Source organism: Sarcophilus harrisii, chromosome 2 (genome assembly GCF_902635505.1).
Source record: "Sarcophilus harrisii chromosome 2, mSarHar1.11, whole genome shotgun sequence".
NCBI lineage: Eukaryota > Metazoa > Chordata > Mammalia > Dasyuromorphia > Dasyuridae > Sarcophilus > Sarcophilus harrisii.
The window spans coordinates 195789658-195805056 of NC_045427.1; the positions used below are offsets into that span (position 1 = coordinate 195789658).

The 15399-nt window shown below is 39.4% G+C and overlaps 1 protein-coding gene across 6 annotated transcripts in view; it reads left to right on the forward strand.

The window, feature by feature from the left end:
- The first annotated feature begins 7817 nt into the window (after positions 1 to 7817).
- The window catches only part of GRHL1 (grainyhead like transcription factor 1), a 75368-nt gene continuing 67786 nt past the window's right edge, over positions 7818 to 15399 (forward strand). For 2 of the 6 annotated variants that reach the window (XM_031951222.1, XM_031951223.1), the window contains exons 1-2: positions 7818 to 7949; positions 12223 to 12409. In XM_031951222.1, the coding sequence (XP_031807082.1) occupies positions 7930 to 7949; positions 12223 to 12409 (207 nt within the window). In that variant the 5' untranslated portion in view covers positions 7818 to 7929. The other 4 variants (XM_031951218.1, XM_031951221.1, XM_031951219.1 and 1 more) reach the window with 3 other exon arrangements.

Here is a 15399-nt window from a genome sequence, read left to right on the forward strand (position 1 = left end):
TTTCAGACACCTAATAGTGTTCAAAGCATCATAATTTATCCTCATCTCTAAAATGGGGATAATTATAGCACCTACTTCCTAAGATTGTTGGGAGGATAAAATGGGATAATATTCATAAAACAATTCAGAAACTTTAAAGTGTAATACAAGTGCTACTGCTATTATTATTATGACACATATTGCAGCATTGTGATTATCTGCTTATGTCTTGGAAATAGAATATAGACTAAATCTGTTATTTGACAAGATCCATTTCAGAGAGTCATGCAGAAATATTGATAGCATTACTTATCAAATTTTATGTGTCCTCCCTCCTTGACCTCAAAGGACAGATCAGTTTCTTGTACTTAAGATATTCTAGCAGTAGCCCTATATCACTTATTAGAAATGATTTAAGGAAATTCCTGCTTCAGACAAGGATTTGGAATAAAAGAATTAAATCTAAAGTTCTATGATTCTCTTAAATCTACACTGAACATTGAGTATGTTCAATGCTGTGTTTATTTGTTAAAAAGAAATATGAAACATAGAATGTTATAACTAGAAAGGACTTTAGATCATATGGCAAAGGATCTTCATCTTTTTTTGTGCTATGGGCTCTTCCAACAGTCTGATGAAGCCTATGGTCCTCTCCTCAGAATCATGTTTTTAAGTACATAAAATAAAGTACATAGTTATATATATAGTTAGCAAAGTATTTTTAAAGCTTTTTATTTTCAAAACATATGCATAGATAGTTTTCTACATTCACCCTTGCAAAATCTTGTGTTCCAAATTTTTTTCTCCCTCCCTTCCTTCCACCCCCTCCCTAGACAGCAAGTAATCCAATATATGTTAAACAGGTGCAATTCTTTTATACATATTTCCACAATTATCATGCTGCACAAGAAAAATCAGATTAAAAAGGAAAAAATGAGAAAGAAAATAAAATGCAAGCAAACAACAATAAAAAAGTAAAAATGTTATGTTGTGATCCACCCTCAGTTCCCACAGCCCTCTCTCTGAGTATAGATGGTCCTCTTCATCACAAGATCATTGGAACTGGCCTGAATCAACTCATTGTTGATGACAGCCATATCCATCAGAGTTGATCATCATATAATATTGTTTTTGAAGTATATAATGATCTCCTGGTTCTGCTCATTTCACTTAGCATCAGTTCATGTAAGTCTCTCCAGGCCTCTTTGTATTCATCCTGCTAGTCATTTCTTACAGAACAATAATATTCCATAATACTCATATATTATAACTTATCCAGTCTTTCCCCAACTGATGGGCATCCATTCAGTTTCCAGTTCCTTTACACTACAAAAAGAGCTGCTACAAACATTTTGGGTCCTTTCCCCTCATTTTTATAATCTCTTTGGGATACAGGTTCAATAGAAACACTACTAGATCAAAGGGTATGCACAGTTTGATAGCTCTTTGGGCATAGTTCCATGAATGGCTGGATCAGTTCACAACTCCAACAGTGTATCAGTGTCCCAGTTTTCCCACATCCCCTCCAACATTCATCATTATCTTTTCCTGTCATCCTAGCCAATCTGAGAGGTATGAATAGTACGTCATAGTTGTCTTAATTTAGCAAAATATTTTTAAAAGTTCATGAATCCAAGTTAAGAATTCTTTTCATAGAAGCATAAAATGGAGTCACTGAATGGGGAGGGGGGAAGCCTTTTTGAGCACTTATGTTAGGCACTATACTTAGTACTAGGGGTACAAAAAAAAGGAAGAAAGGTAGCCCTTGCCTTTAAGGAGCTAACGTTTTAATAGGGAAAGGCAATATATAAAAAGAAGTGGTGATCTAGGAAGTCAGAGGCAATGGTGATCAGAGTCATAGGTTAATGGACTGATACTGACATGGACTTGAGTGTAGAATATAGAATATTAGGACTGGAAGGGACCTTGAAACTCACAGTCAGAGCTAGAAAAGACCTTTTTTTATTTATATCATTTAATTCAACTTTTCTTCTGGAAATAAAGAAACTACAACACAGAGTGAGGAAATACGCTTTTTGCCCTCAAGAAATTTACAGTCTAGTTGGGAAAATAAGAAAAAAGCAAACAAGACAATATAACCAAGAGCTACATTGTATGGTACAGATTATAAAGTAGGGGACAAAAAGATCAGTGACTAAAATGACCAAGGAAGACTTTAGAGAATAGTTGGGACTTGATCTGAATCTTCAAGTCTGGATAAATCTATTACCTAGCCAGGAAGCCAGCCAAAATCACCTATTTCTTTATTTCTCTTTCACCTATATCATTAGTGGTCTTTTTCATTTTGTTGTTGTTGTTCAGTCATTAGTCATGTCCAACTCTTTGTGATTCCATTTGGGGTCTCCTTGGCGAAGATATCGGAGTAGTTTGCCATTTCCATCTCCAGGACACTTTACAGAGGAGGAAATAGAGGCAAACAGGGTGAAGTGACTTGCCCAGGGTCACATAGCTAGTAAGTTTCTGAGGTTGGATTTGAACTCAGTTCTTCCCGACTCCAGACCCAGAACTCAATCCACTGGAAACTCTAAATGTGAATAGATTTGCAAATGTCACTCATTCTCCCATTTCTGTGTCAAAGTCTGGATTGTACTTTCTTCACTTCTAAAAAAAAAAGCTGGATTAAATGATCACTAGCAGAGTCAAAATTTGTCATTGCAGATGATTTGATTTTTATCACCTTTTAGTCTGGCTTTCACCTGCTATTATAGTCCATGCATATATTGTTCTCTTAGCGCTGCTTATTTTGTTCTGTATTGGTTCATAAAAGTCTTCCTATTTTTCTCTGATTCTTTCCATTAGTTATTTTTTATATCATGGTCATCTTCTGTTATATTCAAATATCACATTTTTTCTGCCATTTCAATCAATGGGTATATACTTTATTTCCACACTCTTGCTGTCCCCAAACTGCTGTTAGTATTTTGTATGTGGAAGAAATTCCTCTCTGTCTTTAACTTCCATGGGATATCTCTGTTATAGTAAGGTTCTAGATCAAAAGCTATGAACACCTTAATGACTTTTCCAAGCTGTTTTATAAAATGATTAAACAAATTTGCAGCTCTATCAATAGTGTATTAACTGCACTATTGTTAACAATTTCCATCTGGTTATAAGATAAAACCTCAGAGATGTTTTTATTTGTAGTTTTTTCACTATTAATTATTTGGAACATTTTTTTTTTGTTAAAAACATGTATTCCTCTTTCTGAAAACTGCTTATATCTAATTAGAAGCCTTACTTCTTGGAAAACTAATGCCCATAAATGCCCATAAAACCCAAAGTTTGACTTTTTGGAACATTCTATTCCAAATTACTATCTCAAATGAGTAAAAGAAAAGCTGCTCTCAAAAGAGAAAGATTTATCATCAATGTTATCCATTGAGTCTTTCGGTTTTATGCAACAGGGACAAAGAGTTATCACTTGTCTTCTCTGGACTTCAGTTTCCTCATCAGTAAGATCAGAAGTTTGATTGGCCTACACTATCTACAACAGTAGTGTCTATCTCAAATAGAAGGGGCCACTAAACTGTACATGAAGATTCCTGCAGGTTTCATATTAATTGAGAAAAACTACATTAACATAAACTAATTTCTATTGTATTTTTATCTTATTAAGTATTTGCTAATTATTTTAATCTGGTTCAGACTGGCACTCGGGAATGCTGTGAACACAAAGGGCTGCATGATTGATACCTCTATTTTACATTTATATATTATAGAAGATTTAGGAGAGATATGCTATCTTCCCAACTTAATTGAAGATCTCTTCTCTGGGAAAAGGCTAGGCTTTTTCTGTTTTGTCCCAAAGAGCAGAACTACATGTAAGAAAAATTTTCCCAAAGAGCAGAACTACATGTAAGAAAAATTTTCCCAAAGAGCAGAACTACATGTAAGAAAAATTTTCCCAAAGAGCAGAATTACATGTAAGAAAAACTTAAGTTTCCCAACTATTAGGAGTTTCCTCAAAGGAAAATAGGCAGCTATGGAATCTAACAGGTTTTTCCTCATTATAAGTCTTTAGAGAAAGCTTGATGTCCACTATTTGGAAATATTGTAGGCGGGATTTCTATACAAATATGGGCTTGACTAGGTAACCTCTGAGGACACTTCCCACTTCCAACCGTCATGCTCAGGGCAGGCCAGCCAACCTAGCCGAACCTTCAGGGCACCCTGGCAGAAAGCAGCCTGTGCTAGGCAAATCAAACAACTATCACCACTTTGGTCACCTTCTCCTCCCAGACTCAGATAGTACAGGCCAGGATTCCAATTCTAGGAGCCTTGGAGACAGTAATGCTTCTAGCCCAGTGTCTGAAGCCATTATCCTGGAAAGCATCCTCTGTGGGAGCATAGTCTGGCAAACTGCTGCAATGCCATGACCAGTTACTGAAGCCCTAGAAAAGAAAGTTCTTGCCACCAAAGTTCTTGGTATTGTCAAATGTCACCATCAGAAAATGATATTTTTTTTCCAATGGAAAGGACATGAAATACTATAGATAAATTACTATAGACTTTGCCACTGCACTCTAAGGTTCATGGGATTTTCCCCTCTGATTTGCAACTAAAACTGTCTATGTGTTGTTTCTCCCATTTAAAGGGGAGCTCCTTAAGAGCAAGCAATGTTATATTTTTCTATTCTTATGTACTTTGCACATAGTAAGCCCTTAATAAATGCTTCATTCATGCATGTATGGATTCATTCTTATAGCTTTGAGATCACACAGTGATCCTATCTATGATTCATCGAATTTAGAGCCAAAAAGGACCTTAAGGATTACTTAATTGAATTCTTAATGTTGGGTTCATGAACTTGTTTTTGAAAAACATTTTGATACCTATTTCTGTATATTTCATTTTCTTTGTAATCCTATACATTTTATTTTATATGTTTATAATCATTATTCTGAGAATAGACTTCCAAAAGGGTACATGACTCAAAAAAGATTAACATCCCCTTATTTGCTCTGACTCCCTCATTTTACAGATTGAGACATAAAGAGGTAAAGTAAGTGGCCAATTAGTCCTAGGACCAAGTTCACCTCTCCCCAACAGTTCCTTAGATTACACCTCCAGGATTCTTTGTACTACACCACTGCCGTGGTGTATTCTCTCTGTATCAATCCTAGATCTGGAAAGGATAAGGACTGAGAGACAAAGTCATCTTGAGGGAGGAGAATTGGAGAAATGGAAAGAATTGCAGTGTATATATACTTGGGCAGATGCTGCAAATGGACATTGAGTTGGGTCCAGGAATAAACAAAACTAGAGCAAACTAGATGGTACTGAAATGATATGAAATGAAACTTATAAATTTCTCCCTGAAACAAAGATCCTGCTTTTTAATGCCAATACCAATGTTGTTGCATGACTCTGTCATAGTTTCTGAAAAGTTAAAAAATGAGAATCATTCAGAGGACTATAAAGATGTAAATAGTTGGATATAAACAGACTGTAACACAAAACAAAAGCAACATAAGAATAACTGGGATTACGGATATCATCAAAGCAACATATGATTCAAAAAATGGACTGATCATGTAATAAGAGCAGAGTTAACTGATAAGCAATCCATGTGCTCCATTGGTATCCTTATATCAGGGGAAAGTGAGACAGACTCTTAGCATGTTGCATGAATCCTCTATGGCACATTTATAGGTAGACATAGATGAGTCACAAAGGCAGGTATGGATGGATGGTTTGTAATCTGCATTTTGAAGGGAATGTTCACTTAGATAAAATCATAGATCCATCTGTGATTTGAGAATAAACTACACTGAATGTAGGCTTGTTTGATGTCAGGTTTCTTTGGAGGTTTTGGAAGGAAGGGGCTGAAGGAAAATGCAGAGCCAGGAGAAACAAGGACTATCATTTAGAGAGGTAAGTAATTCTTAGTTTCTCAATCAATAAACATTTATTAAGCACTATTTATGTACCAGGAGTTATTCTAGGTGCTGGAGAGAGATACAAAAGCAAAAGTCCCTGTCTTCAAGAAACTTATAGTCTCTTGAGGGTGAAGATCATAAACATGCAATATATATGTATATCAAAATAAAAAATAATTTAAAATTTAATTTAGGGGAGGGGAGTAGCTAACAAGAGGGGGAGGGGGAAAGAAAGGATTCCTGGAGAAGGTTCCACTTGGGTTTTGAAAGAATGAAAAGATTCTGAGAGGTAGAGATGAGAAGTGACTGTATTCTAGACAACCATTACAAAGATAATGAAACCTGAGATGGGGTTTGGCTGGAATTTGAAGCACAGTAAGGGTAGTGAATATATAGCAAGATTGAAAAGGTAGGTTGGTGTCAAGATGTGAAGGTTTTTCAAAGCCAAATAAAAGAGTTTATGCTTGACCATAAAGGTAATGGGGAATCACTAGGGTTTATTGCAAGGGAGTAACTCGCTAAGACCTGGACTTGAGGAAAATCACTTTGTCAGCTATGTTTAGCAAGGATCAGAGTAGGGAGTGACTTGAGGCCAAAAGACCAATTAGGACGAAATTGTAATAACTAGGTGAGAGGCAAAGAGGACCTGAAGAGTGGTGATTTGTGTGTGAAGAAGAAGATGAAGAGTGCCAGAGATGTGATAAAGTGCATCGAGAGTCTGTGTGGGATGGCCGTGATAAAGTACAGGAATTAGAATCAGGAAAATCTGGGTTCAAGTCTGGTATCTGATACACTCTAGCTGTGATCGCGGACAAGGCACTTAACGTCTGCTGATTTATATTTCAAATGAGCACCAATAGGTGGGAAAAATTTCCACACGGGGATTTCCCAAGACAGCCTAAAATCACAGATTAAAAAACAACAACAACAACAAAGCAATACGATCATCAGACTGATACAAAATGTGGGGATGGTCTTTCCCCCTCTCCAGAGCTCTAAAATGAGGGGATAGAACGACACGACGTCGTTTTCAGCTCTAAAATTATACTCCCCAAATTTAATAATATAAGAAAATATATGTTTCTATAGTCTTTTTACTAGGAGTCAGAAGATCTGGATTTGTTCATCGTAGCCCTGCCAGTTAATTGCATGGTTTTTTTGGATTCGTCTCGATCCCCAGTCTTATCCTGTTTCCCTATCTACAAACTAAGAGTGTTGCACTAGTTCTCTGAGGCCCCTTCCAGCCCTGACATTCTGTCACATTTGCCTCAGGGAGTTTGGACAAAGGGTGCCTTCCTCCACGGTTTCCTCAGCTGCAGAAGCTATGGAGCCAGAGGCAGCAAGGGAGTGCCCGGGTAAAGGGAAGATCGGGGACTCTGGACGCCCACCACAGGTGAGGATCTCAGGGAGGATTCGGAGGGAGGTAGAAGAGGACCAGGGAACGTGGGCGTCCTACAGACGGATGGAATAGGGCAAGGACCGGTGCTTTGTCACTTGGCGACAAGCATCGGGGCTGAGGCAGGGAGCGCTCAGTGCGTGCGTGCCAAGCCCGGCTCTGGCCAGCCGCACGTACCCCGGGATTCCACACCGAATGTAGAGCACCCCGAGATTCCACACCCAAAGCCGCGTCCCTGCCTCTTTCCCCACCTTTACTCTTCTTTTCTCCCAGTAATGTGAGTGCTCGGAGTCCCAATCAAGCACCTTCGCAGGTTTCCCAACCCCCAGAGACCCCACCCACGCGGCGCCAGCCAATGAGAAGCCGGGCCGGTGCCCTGGGATCGGGGGGGCCCCCCCATGCGCTCCGCCGGCGCCCGGGCCAGCTCAGAGAGCCAGAAAAGCGAACCTAACCCGTCTGAGCCGCTGCTCCGGACCCAGCCAAACGCGGCCGCCGCGCGCCCGCCCGCCCGCCAGCAGCCAACCGCGCCGCCTCCTCTTCTGCCCCCCCACCCCCCGTCGGGTGCACTGTCCCAACCCGAAAGTCCAGTTCTGCGACCGGGCCGGCGGCGGCGGCGGCAGAAAGAGAGCGAGACCCGGAGAGCGGGAGAACGAGATGACCCAGGAGTACGACAAGTGAGTGAGGGCGAGGGGAGCACGCGCCGGGCCGGGGAGCCAGCCTGACGGCCAGACCCTGCCGGGAGGAGGGGGCACCCTCCTTCCAGCTGTGCTAAGGAAGATGTGCCCCGTGGGGGGCCTTCCGTCGTGTCCTCTGCGCTTAGTGTTGTGCCTGGACGTAGTGAGAGCTTAATAAATGTGCGTTGACCGACTGAGTGACCAACAGTCTCCTGTCGGGCGAGGGGGTGGCCCTGGTCTTGAGAGGTAGGTAGAGTGAAGCCACCCAGCCGGGGGAGCAGCCTCACCTCCTCCTCCTCCTGTTCTCTTTCTTTCTCTTCCTCCTCCTCCTCTTTTTCCTCCTGCTGTCAGCTTAACCCGGCTTGGCTCCCACTCGCGGCCCCGGGGCAGTGCAGGTGAATCGGCGGGATGCGGGGGTTGAGGCTCTGGCCAGCGGAGGGAGGAGGCTGCTCTCGCCGAACCTCCCTCTTCCTCCATCTGCCCTGGCAGCTTCCCCTCTGCCCCGCATCGGGGGGTGGGGGTGGAGGTGGAGGACAGCCCGTGGGTCCCCTATGGCACAGCGCCGACACTTGTCCTGGACCTGCCACCAGCCACCTGGGTCACCTTAGGCGTTCTCTCCCGGACCTCAATTTGTCTTAAGATGAAGAGGTTGGACCTGGATGGATGAGAGGGCTCTAAAGTCCCTTCCAGCCCCCAATCCCATGAGCCCTTCGATCTCGTTTCCCCCAGTCTGGGAAGAGCCTAGTCTAGACATCTGCCCCGAGGGCTCGGCACCCCCGACCTCCCTCTCCATCCTCCTCCCCCAATTCCCAGGCTCAGGTGCTCTCCTGGCCCTTTGATCCCGGGACGAATTGGGTTGGAGGTCGATTGCCCTGGACCAAGCGCAGGTTCGGTGGCTCTGTGGCTGAAGCCAGGTGTGTGTGTGTGTGTGTGTGTGTGTGTGTGTGTGTGTGTGTGCGTGTGTGTGTGCGTGCGTGTGTGTGTGTGTGTGTGTGTGTACGCGCGCACGCGCGCGTTAGGTAGGTGCTGGATGCCTTTTCACCTTTTTGACTTCTCTCTCTGTCTCTCTCCTCCCCCCCCCCCCCCCCCCCCCCCCTTCCTTATTCTTTGTTTAATTGAAACAACTCCGGAGGAGATTCTTGGCTTTGGGGAAACTCGACACCTGAAAGGCGTTGGTCCTCCTCCTCCGGCTTCTCCTTCCTTGTAGTCTAGTCCTCCTTCATCTCCCTTTAAATGCTGAGTGTGGAGAACAATCAGTCTGTGTGTCCGAAGGAGCCTCCGAGTCCCAAAGCTTCTCTTTCCACCTCCACCCCCACCCCATTAAAAAAAAATGAAAAGAAAAAAAAAAAAGCAGTCTGTGGGTGCAGGAGGACTGGCACTTGCCGTTTCTGGCTGTCCTAAAAAAAAGAATCCTGCATTGCTCTCTGGGGCCACATCGCCACCCCCTCAAAGCCCCCCACCTCCTTTTAAAATAAGAGTTCAGGTTAAAGCATAGGAAAAGAACTGGAAGACTGAAGGATCTTTACACGAGACACACCTATTTTATTTTATTCCATAATGGCTTGAGTGTTGTGTTATTTGAAAAAGAGATTCTATACTCAGGCCTTTAGTGATTTTTAAATCGATGCGCAGATAGGAACTCCGAAAATCCTTTCCCCTCGTGCTCCTTCCCTCTTGTGCTCCGTCGCTGCTAATGGATTTCTTTGAGACGCATCCCACAGCCGGAAAAGTGGATTTATCCAGGTAATCTGATGTGTTTAAAATATATAGTTGCAAATGAATGGCAATAGAGAACTTTTCTGGAGTACAGATATCAAGGGAAATAACCTTGTTTTTGTGCGTTTTGGTGGTCTCATCACCTGGTTTTGCGAGGAGGGCTGGAATTGCATTTGGCTTAAAAAATATTTTCAAACTGCTAAGGGGCTTATTTAGTTACTTGTTATCATTGGTGGTAATTGCAGATTACTCAGATCTACACTATCGAGAACATAAGATTTATAAATATGGATAATTAGCTAAAAAGTACCACATTTCCAGAGATCTCTTTAGATTTCCATTGGTAAAACAAACAACAAAACACATAAACATGAAAAACCAGTAAATTTCTCTAAAAAAAGCAAATAGTCTTTTGAAAAATTGCCTTTTAACACAGATTTGGCATGGATATTTTTGAAAACTTTTTTTCTAACTAGGAATCATAAGTTCAGTTTGTTATAATGGAGTTTGCAAAATTTATAAAAATACTGGTAACCAAACAAATATTTCAGTGTGTTGATGAAATCTTTGTTGAATAGATATAATAAATAATGACATGGAATAAAATCTTTACTATTATGCATTTATTTATTGATTTATAGTCTTAAATCATAATCACAAAGGTACCCATTGAGTCATTTAACACATTGTTAAATGTATTTTTGTGAAAAAATATGTGAAGCAAAAAAAAATGTGGTTTGTTTTCTGATTGAAAAATAATTGAGAACAGGGAGAGAAAGTAGAGAAGGTAGCAAAACTAGCATATCAGGAATGGAAGAATCCTATGCTGTCATAACATTTCTGAAAGTTATTTTGATTTTTAATAATACCCTAGTTATATAAGAATAATCACTGTAATATGTGGCTCATTAGCTGTAATCAGCTCCATTATTTTTCAAGGAAATGTCCACTCTCTACAATTTAAAAGTTGTTTTTTAAAAATTTTCAATGTGTTCAAATAAAGTTTATTTAGAAATAGACAATACACTGCACAAACTTCCTTCATAAGCCAGTTTCTGGTATTTTATGCCTGGACATAAGTAAAACAGTGATTTTGAGATTTATAATTCATCCCAATTCAGAAGGCAGCATTTGAACCCAGCTCTTCTCCATAGTCTGCCCTTTATTCATCCCACCATATTGCTTTCACACACACACACACACACACACACACACACACACACACACACACACATCCTATCCCCACCTCCCAACTCCAATCAAAGATGGTCTCATTTTCCCAAATGAATCTTTAGCTCTGTTTTTTTAAAGCGTTTGGGTGTCTGCCAAACCCTACACTTTGTTGATAGCTTTAAAAGATAATCTTTCTACACTCACTCAAAGTAGGTAGGTTACCTTTAGGCCATTCACACATTTCATTTGAGTGTTGCAATGAGAAATGAGTCTTATAAACACCTGTAATGCTTAAATTTGCTTGTTCTCAGATTAGCGATTATTCAGTACAGTTCTCAGCATTTTCACTTTTAAATTTGTTTTTCAATTTAAGAGTCTTTATACTTCTGTGAATTTAATTTTCTACTTCTTGGATTTGCAGTTTTTTTCCATTATTAAAATGCCAACTGTATAATAGTTGAGACTGTTTGCATTTCAGATTTTTTGGAATCAGTAGTGTTTGTTTTAATCTGATAAAATAAAATTTAATCTGCAATTCAATCAAAGCGCAGGCTAAGGAGAAGAGTTTAGTGCAGGTTATTTTACCACAGTATCAAAACTTTTACAAATGTTATCCAGAGTGATAAGTGAGGAAATACTTTAAAAAAAAAAAAAAAAGATATTTTTCTGATAAAATCACTCAATAGCTCTGAACATAGTTATAGATTATTGAATGTTTATCTTAAAGATAAATAGTTAAACTATCTTGCTAGAAAATTACACTGCTTTGCTAATTTACAGTCCCCTTTGGCCACATTCCATGTTGAATCTTCGGGGAATCAGCAGCATATTATAACTTTCTCACATACCCCCAAGGATTAAATGAGGTACCTTTTTTCCCTTCCACTCCTACCCCAATAACCTTTTGTCAGTAAAGGCTAGGAAATTGTTGAAGGCATGGAAACCAAGAGTAAAGAGCAAGGAAATAAACTGTAGCAGTGTGTTGATAGAATTACTCAGATTCTAAGAGAATATATTTGTGATTAGATGGTGCCCAAAGAAAATGAATGTTCTATTGTCATACCATGTCCTTATATCTGTTTATATAGAGTATTTGAATAGCAAGGCATTCTCTTACATGGTTTGGCAAACTATCCAGTGTTATGTTGGGTTCCAAGTATAAGTTAGCTGCAGGTTCCCATGATGTCTAAATACTCTGTATTCTACTGGGTGGCCTCTGGGGCTACAGTTAAGTGGGCTGTTCTGTTTGATGATATCTGGCCTTAAATTGACTCACCCGGATTTATGGGGCCAAAGAATTTCAAGATTTTCTTAGTGATTTTTAGTTGCTTTTTATGTCTTATAATGTCCATTGGTTTTATTTGTCTAATTTTTGTTTTTAAAGCAAAAGGCCAGTGTTGGTTCTTCAGAATGAAGCACTCTATCCACAGCGTCGCTCTTACACCAGTGAAGATGAAGCCTGGAAATCTTTCCTGGAAAACCCTCTTACTGCGGCCACCAAAGCGATGATGAGTATCAATGGAGATGAGGACAGTGCGGCTGCTCTTGGTCTGCTCTATGACTATTATAAGGTAGCCAGCCCTCTCTTTGTTAAAGGCTTAACAACAGCTCAAGATGCACTCGATTAAACTGCACATAAAACAGTAATTTGCTAGTAGAATGTAATGCAAGTTGCTCTGTAGTGACTATAAATAACCTAATGAGTACTTTGAGTTAATATGGTTCAAAGCTGAAAATCTGCAATCAGAGAATCAAAGGACTGTTTTTAAAACTTCTGAAGTAACCAGCTGCTCTAGGATCGGTCTTTATAAGTGAAAGATGAAGCTATTACAAAGATGATAGCGGATGGGTACTACTGATAGACATTCTGCAGAAAGGAGTCTTAGTTTTGGTAACAACTATCAACTAATGAACAAGCATTCATTAGGTACTATGTACTAGAAGGGACTTTGTGGTAAAGGGGATAGAGTGCTACTTTGGGTCAGGAGGACCTGAGTTCAAATCCAGTGACCAAGGTAAATCATTTAACTGTTTGCCTCAGTTTCCTCATCTGACAAGTGAACTGAAAAAGGAAATGGCAAACCACTTTAGTATTATTAAGTAAATCCCAAATGGGGTCATAAAGAGAAGAACAGTACTGAATAAACAATAAACCAGAGATTTGCTGACTATTGGGAATATAAAGATCAAATAAAATTTACACTGCAATAAGCATTATTGTACTGATTCCCTTTGGATTGGGCATGGCATGTGGACTCTAACTCTTGCATGTGGTATATTTATTCTAATCAAGGTGGTTTATTTTTGATGACATTTCAAAGTCCTTTGTTGTGGATAAAGGAGCTTTGGAATTCAAATGCTGTCTCTGATACAGGACACCTTTGTGACAATAGACAAGTTATTGAGTTCCCTCTCAGTCACCTAGATAACTCTCTACAATTATGGCTTAAAAGAAAAATTGCTGTTGGGTATTGAAAGAAGGAGTTTCTAATACAAATGAAATCATAAGTCCAGTCTAAAACTATCACAAATCAGTATTCTTCATTAAATATGAAAGTAGAATTAATCCATTTTGTGGATTCTTATTAAATTCTGTCTGCATTTAGAAACATAAATGATATGGAGTTAATCTTAATAGCACAATAATTCTATTCCTCTGTATTGATCTCCTTTGCTGTCATCTGAAGGTAATGCTATTATTCATTCATCAGAAAAATATATATTTTTAATAATTTTTCTTGTAGTGGTAATTTAACATTGTTATAGTAGTTCAATATTAAGCTTCAAGACTTTGACATGGATCATCTTCTCTCTCTCTACATGCTCTTACTTGATGACTTCATCATCTCACATGGATTTAATTATCATCTTTATGACTCACATAGCTATATGTCTAGCCCCATTTTCTCTTCTGAGTTCCAGGCCTGTGTCATCAATTACTTATTGGGCATTTCAAACATGTCCAAAATAATCTTTCTACCCTCCTTCTTCCCCAGTCAACATATCTTCTGAAGTTTCTTATTTCTGTCCTAGGTACCCTTTTCCTTCCAAATACTCCAGTTTGAAACTTATGTATAGTCTCTGACTCTTCTCTTTTCCTTACCCTACATATCCAGTTTACTGCTAAATGTTTTTATGTTCATAATTCTTGCTTCCTCTCCTCTCTACTCATACAGTCTACTGCTATCATCTTAGTTCAAGTCTTCATCATTTCTTGCCTGGACTATTGTAGTAGCCTCCTAGTTGAGTTCCTTAACTTGAATCTAAAGTTATTTTCTTAAAACACAGGTCTCAACCATATCAGTTTTTTTACTTAACTCCTGTGGTTTTCTTTTGCCTCCAATATTAAATAAATATAAATTCTTCTGGCATTTGAAGCCTTTTACAACCTGGCCCTAACTTACCTTTCTATTCTTGTTATATATTCCTTCTTTCCCTGTGCCAGTCCAAAATGGTTACATCTTCTCTCACTAGGCTTTAGCACACTGGCTGTCCCCCATGCTTGGACTGCACAATCCCTTTTAACCACAGCCTCACAGAACTTATTTTATCCAAGAAACAATTCAAGCACTTTGTCTATATCAAAAGTGTCAAAAACATGGTCTACAACCTTCCTAAGTATAATCAAAATCCAATAAGATAGAATTGGGAAATACTGAACAAAATAAATAAAAACACAATAAAACATAGATAATACTAATAAGTGGTTTTCTAAGTCAATATGTACCTGCAGGGATTCATAAGAATACAGTGCAGTGGCCCCTGTTTCTATTTGAGGTTGGCAACATTGTTGTACATGAAGCATTTCTTGATCTCTCACTCCTTATGTCTAATCACCTGGTCATTATTTTATACTTATTCCGTATATATTTATTCTCTATGTACTTATATTGTCCCCTCTAATTCTGTATATTCTTATATTATTTCCTCTAATAAAATATAAACTCTTTGAGAATAATGTTGTTCTTTGTATTCCCAGTGCTTAGCATAGAAGTAGGCACCTGGTGCGTGCTTTTTGATTGCCTGAAAAATCTCGAGGTGCCTTCTTGAGGGCAAGGACTTTTTCATTTCTGACCTCTCTCTGGATGCTTATTCCCTGTTTGACTTTGGGCAAGTCACATAACCTCCTCCGGCCTCAATTTATTCACCCTGAGAATGGGAGAGTAGGTTATATTCTTAACTTCTGAGGTGCCTTCTAGCCCTAGATTTATATCCCTTGAGCCACTTTTTGTCTCTGTATTCCAGTAGAGTGCCTGTCACAAAAATGAGTGTTTGCCAATTGTCTATTTTTTCATTTATAGAGGCAAAGCTATTACTAAAACCCTGATCCAATTTATCTCCTCTTCCCTATAATAGCTTTGCTTTATTGCTTCCTTGGGGTTTATTGTTCATTTCTGTTTGACTCTGACTTTTCTTGATGATAGCACTCCAGTGGTTTGCTAATTTCTTCTCTAGTGGACTAAGGCAGACAGATTAAATGATTTGCCTAGGATCACACAATTAGTGTGCTTAAATCTGAAACCAGATTTAAATTTAGGTCTTTTGAACCCTAGTCCAGCAC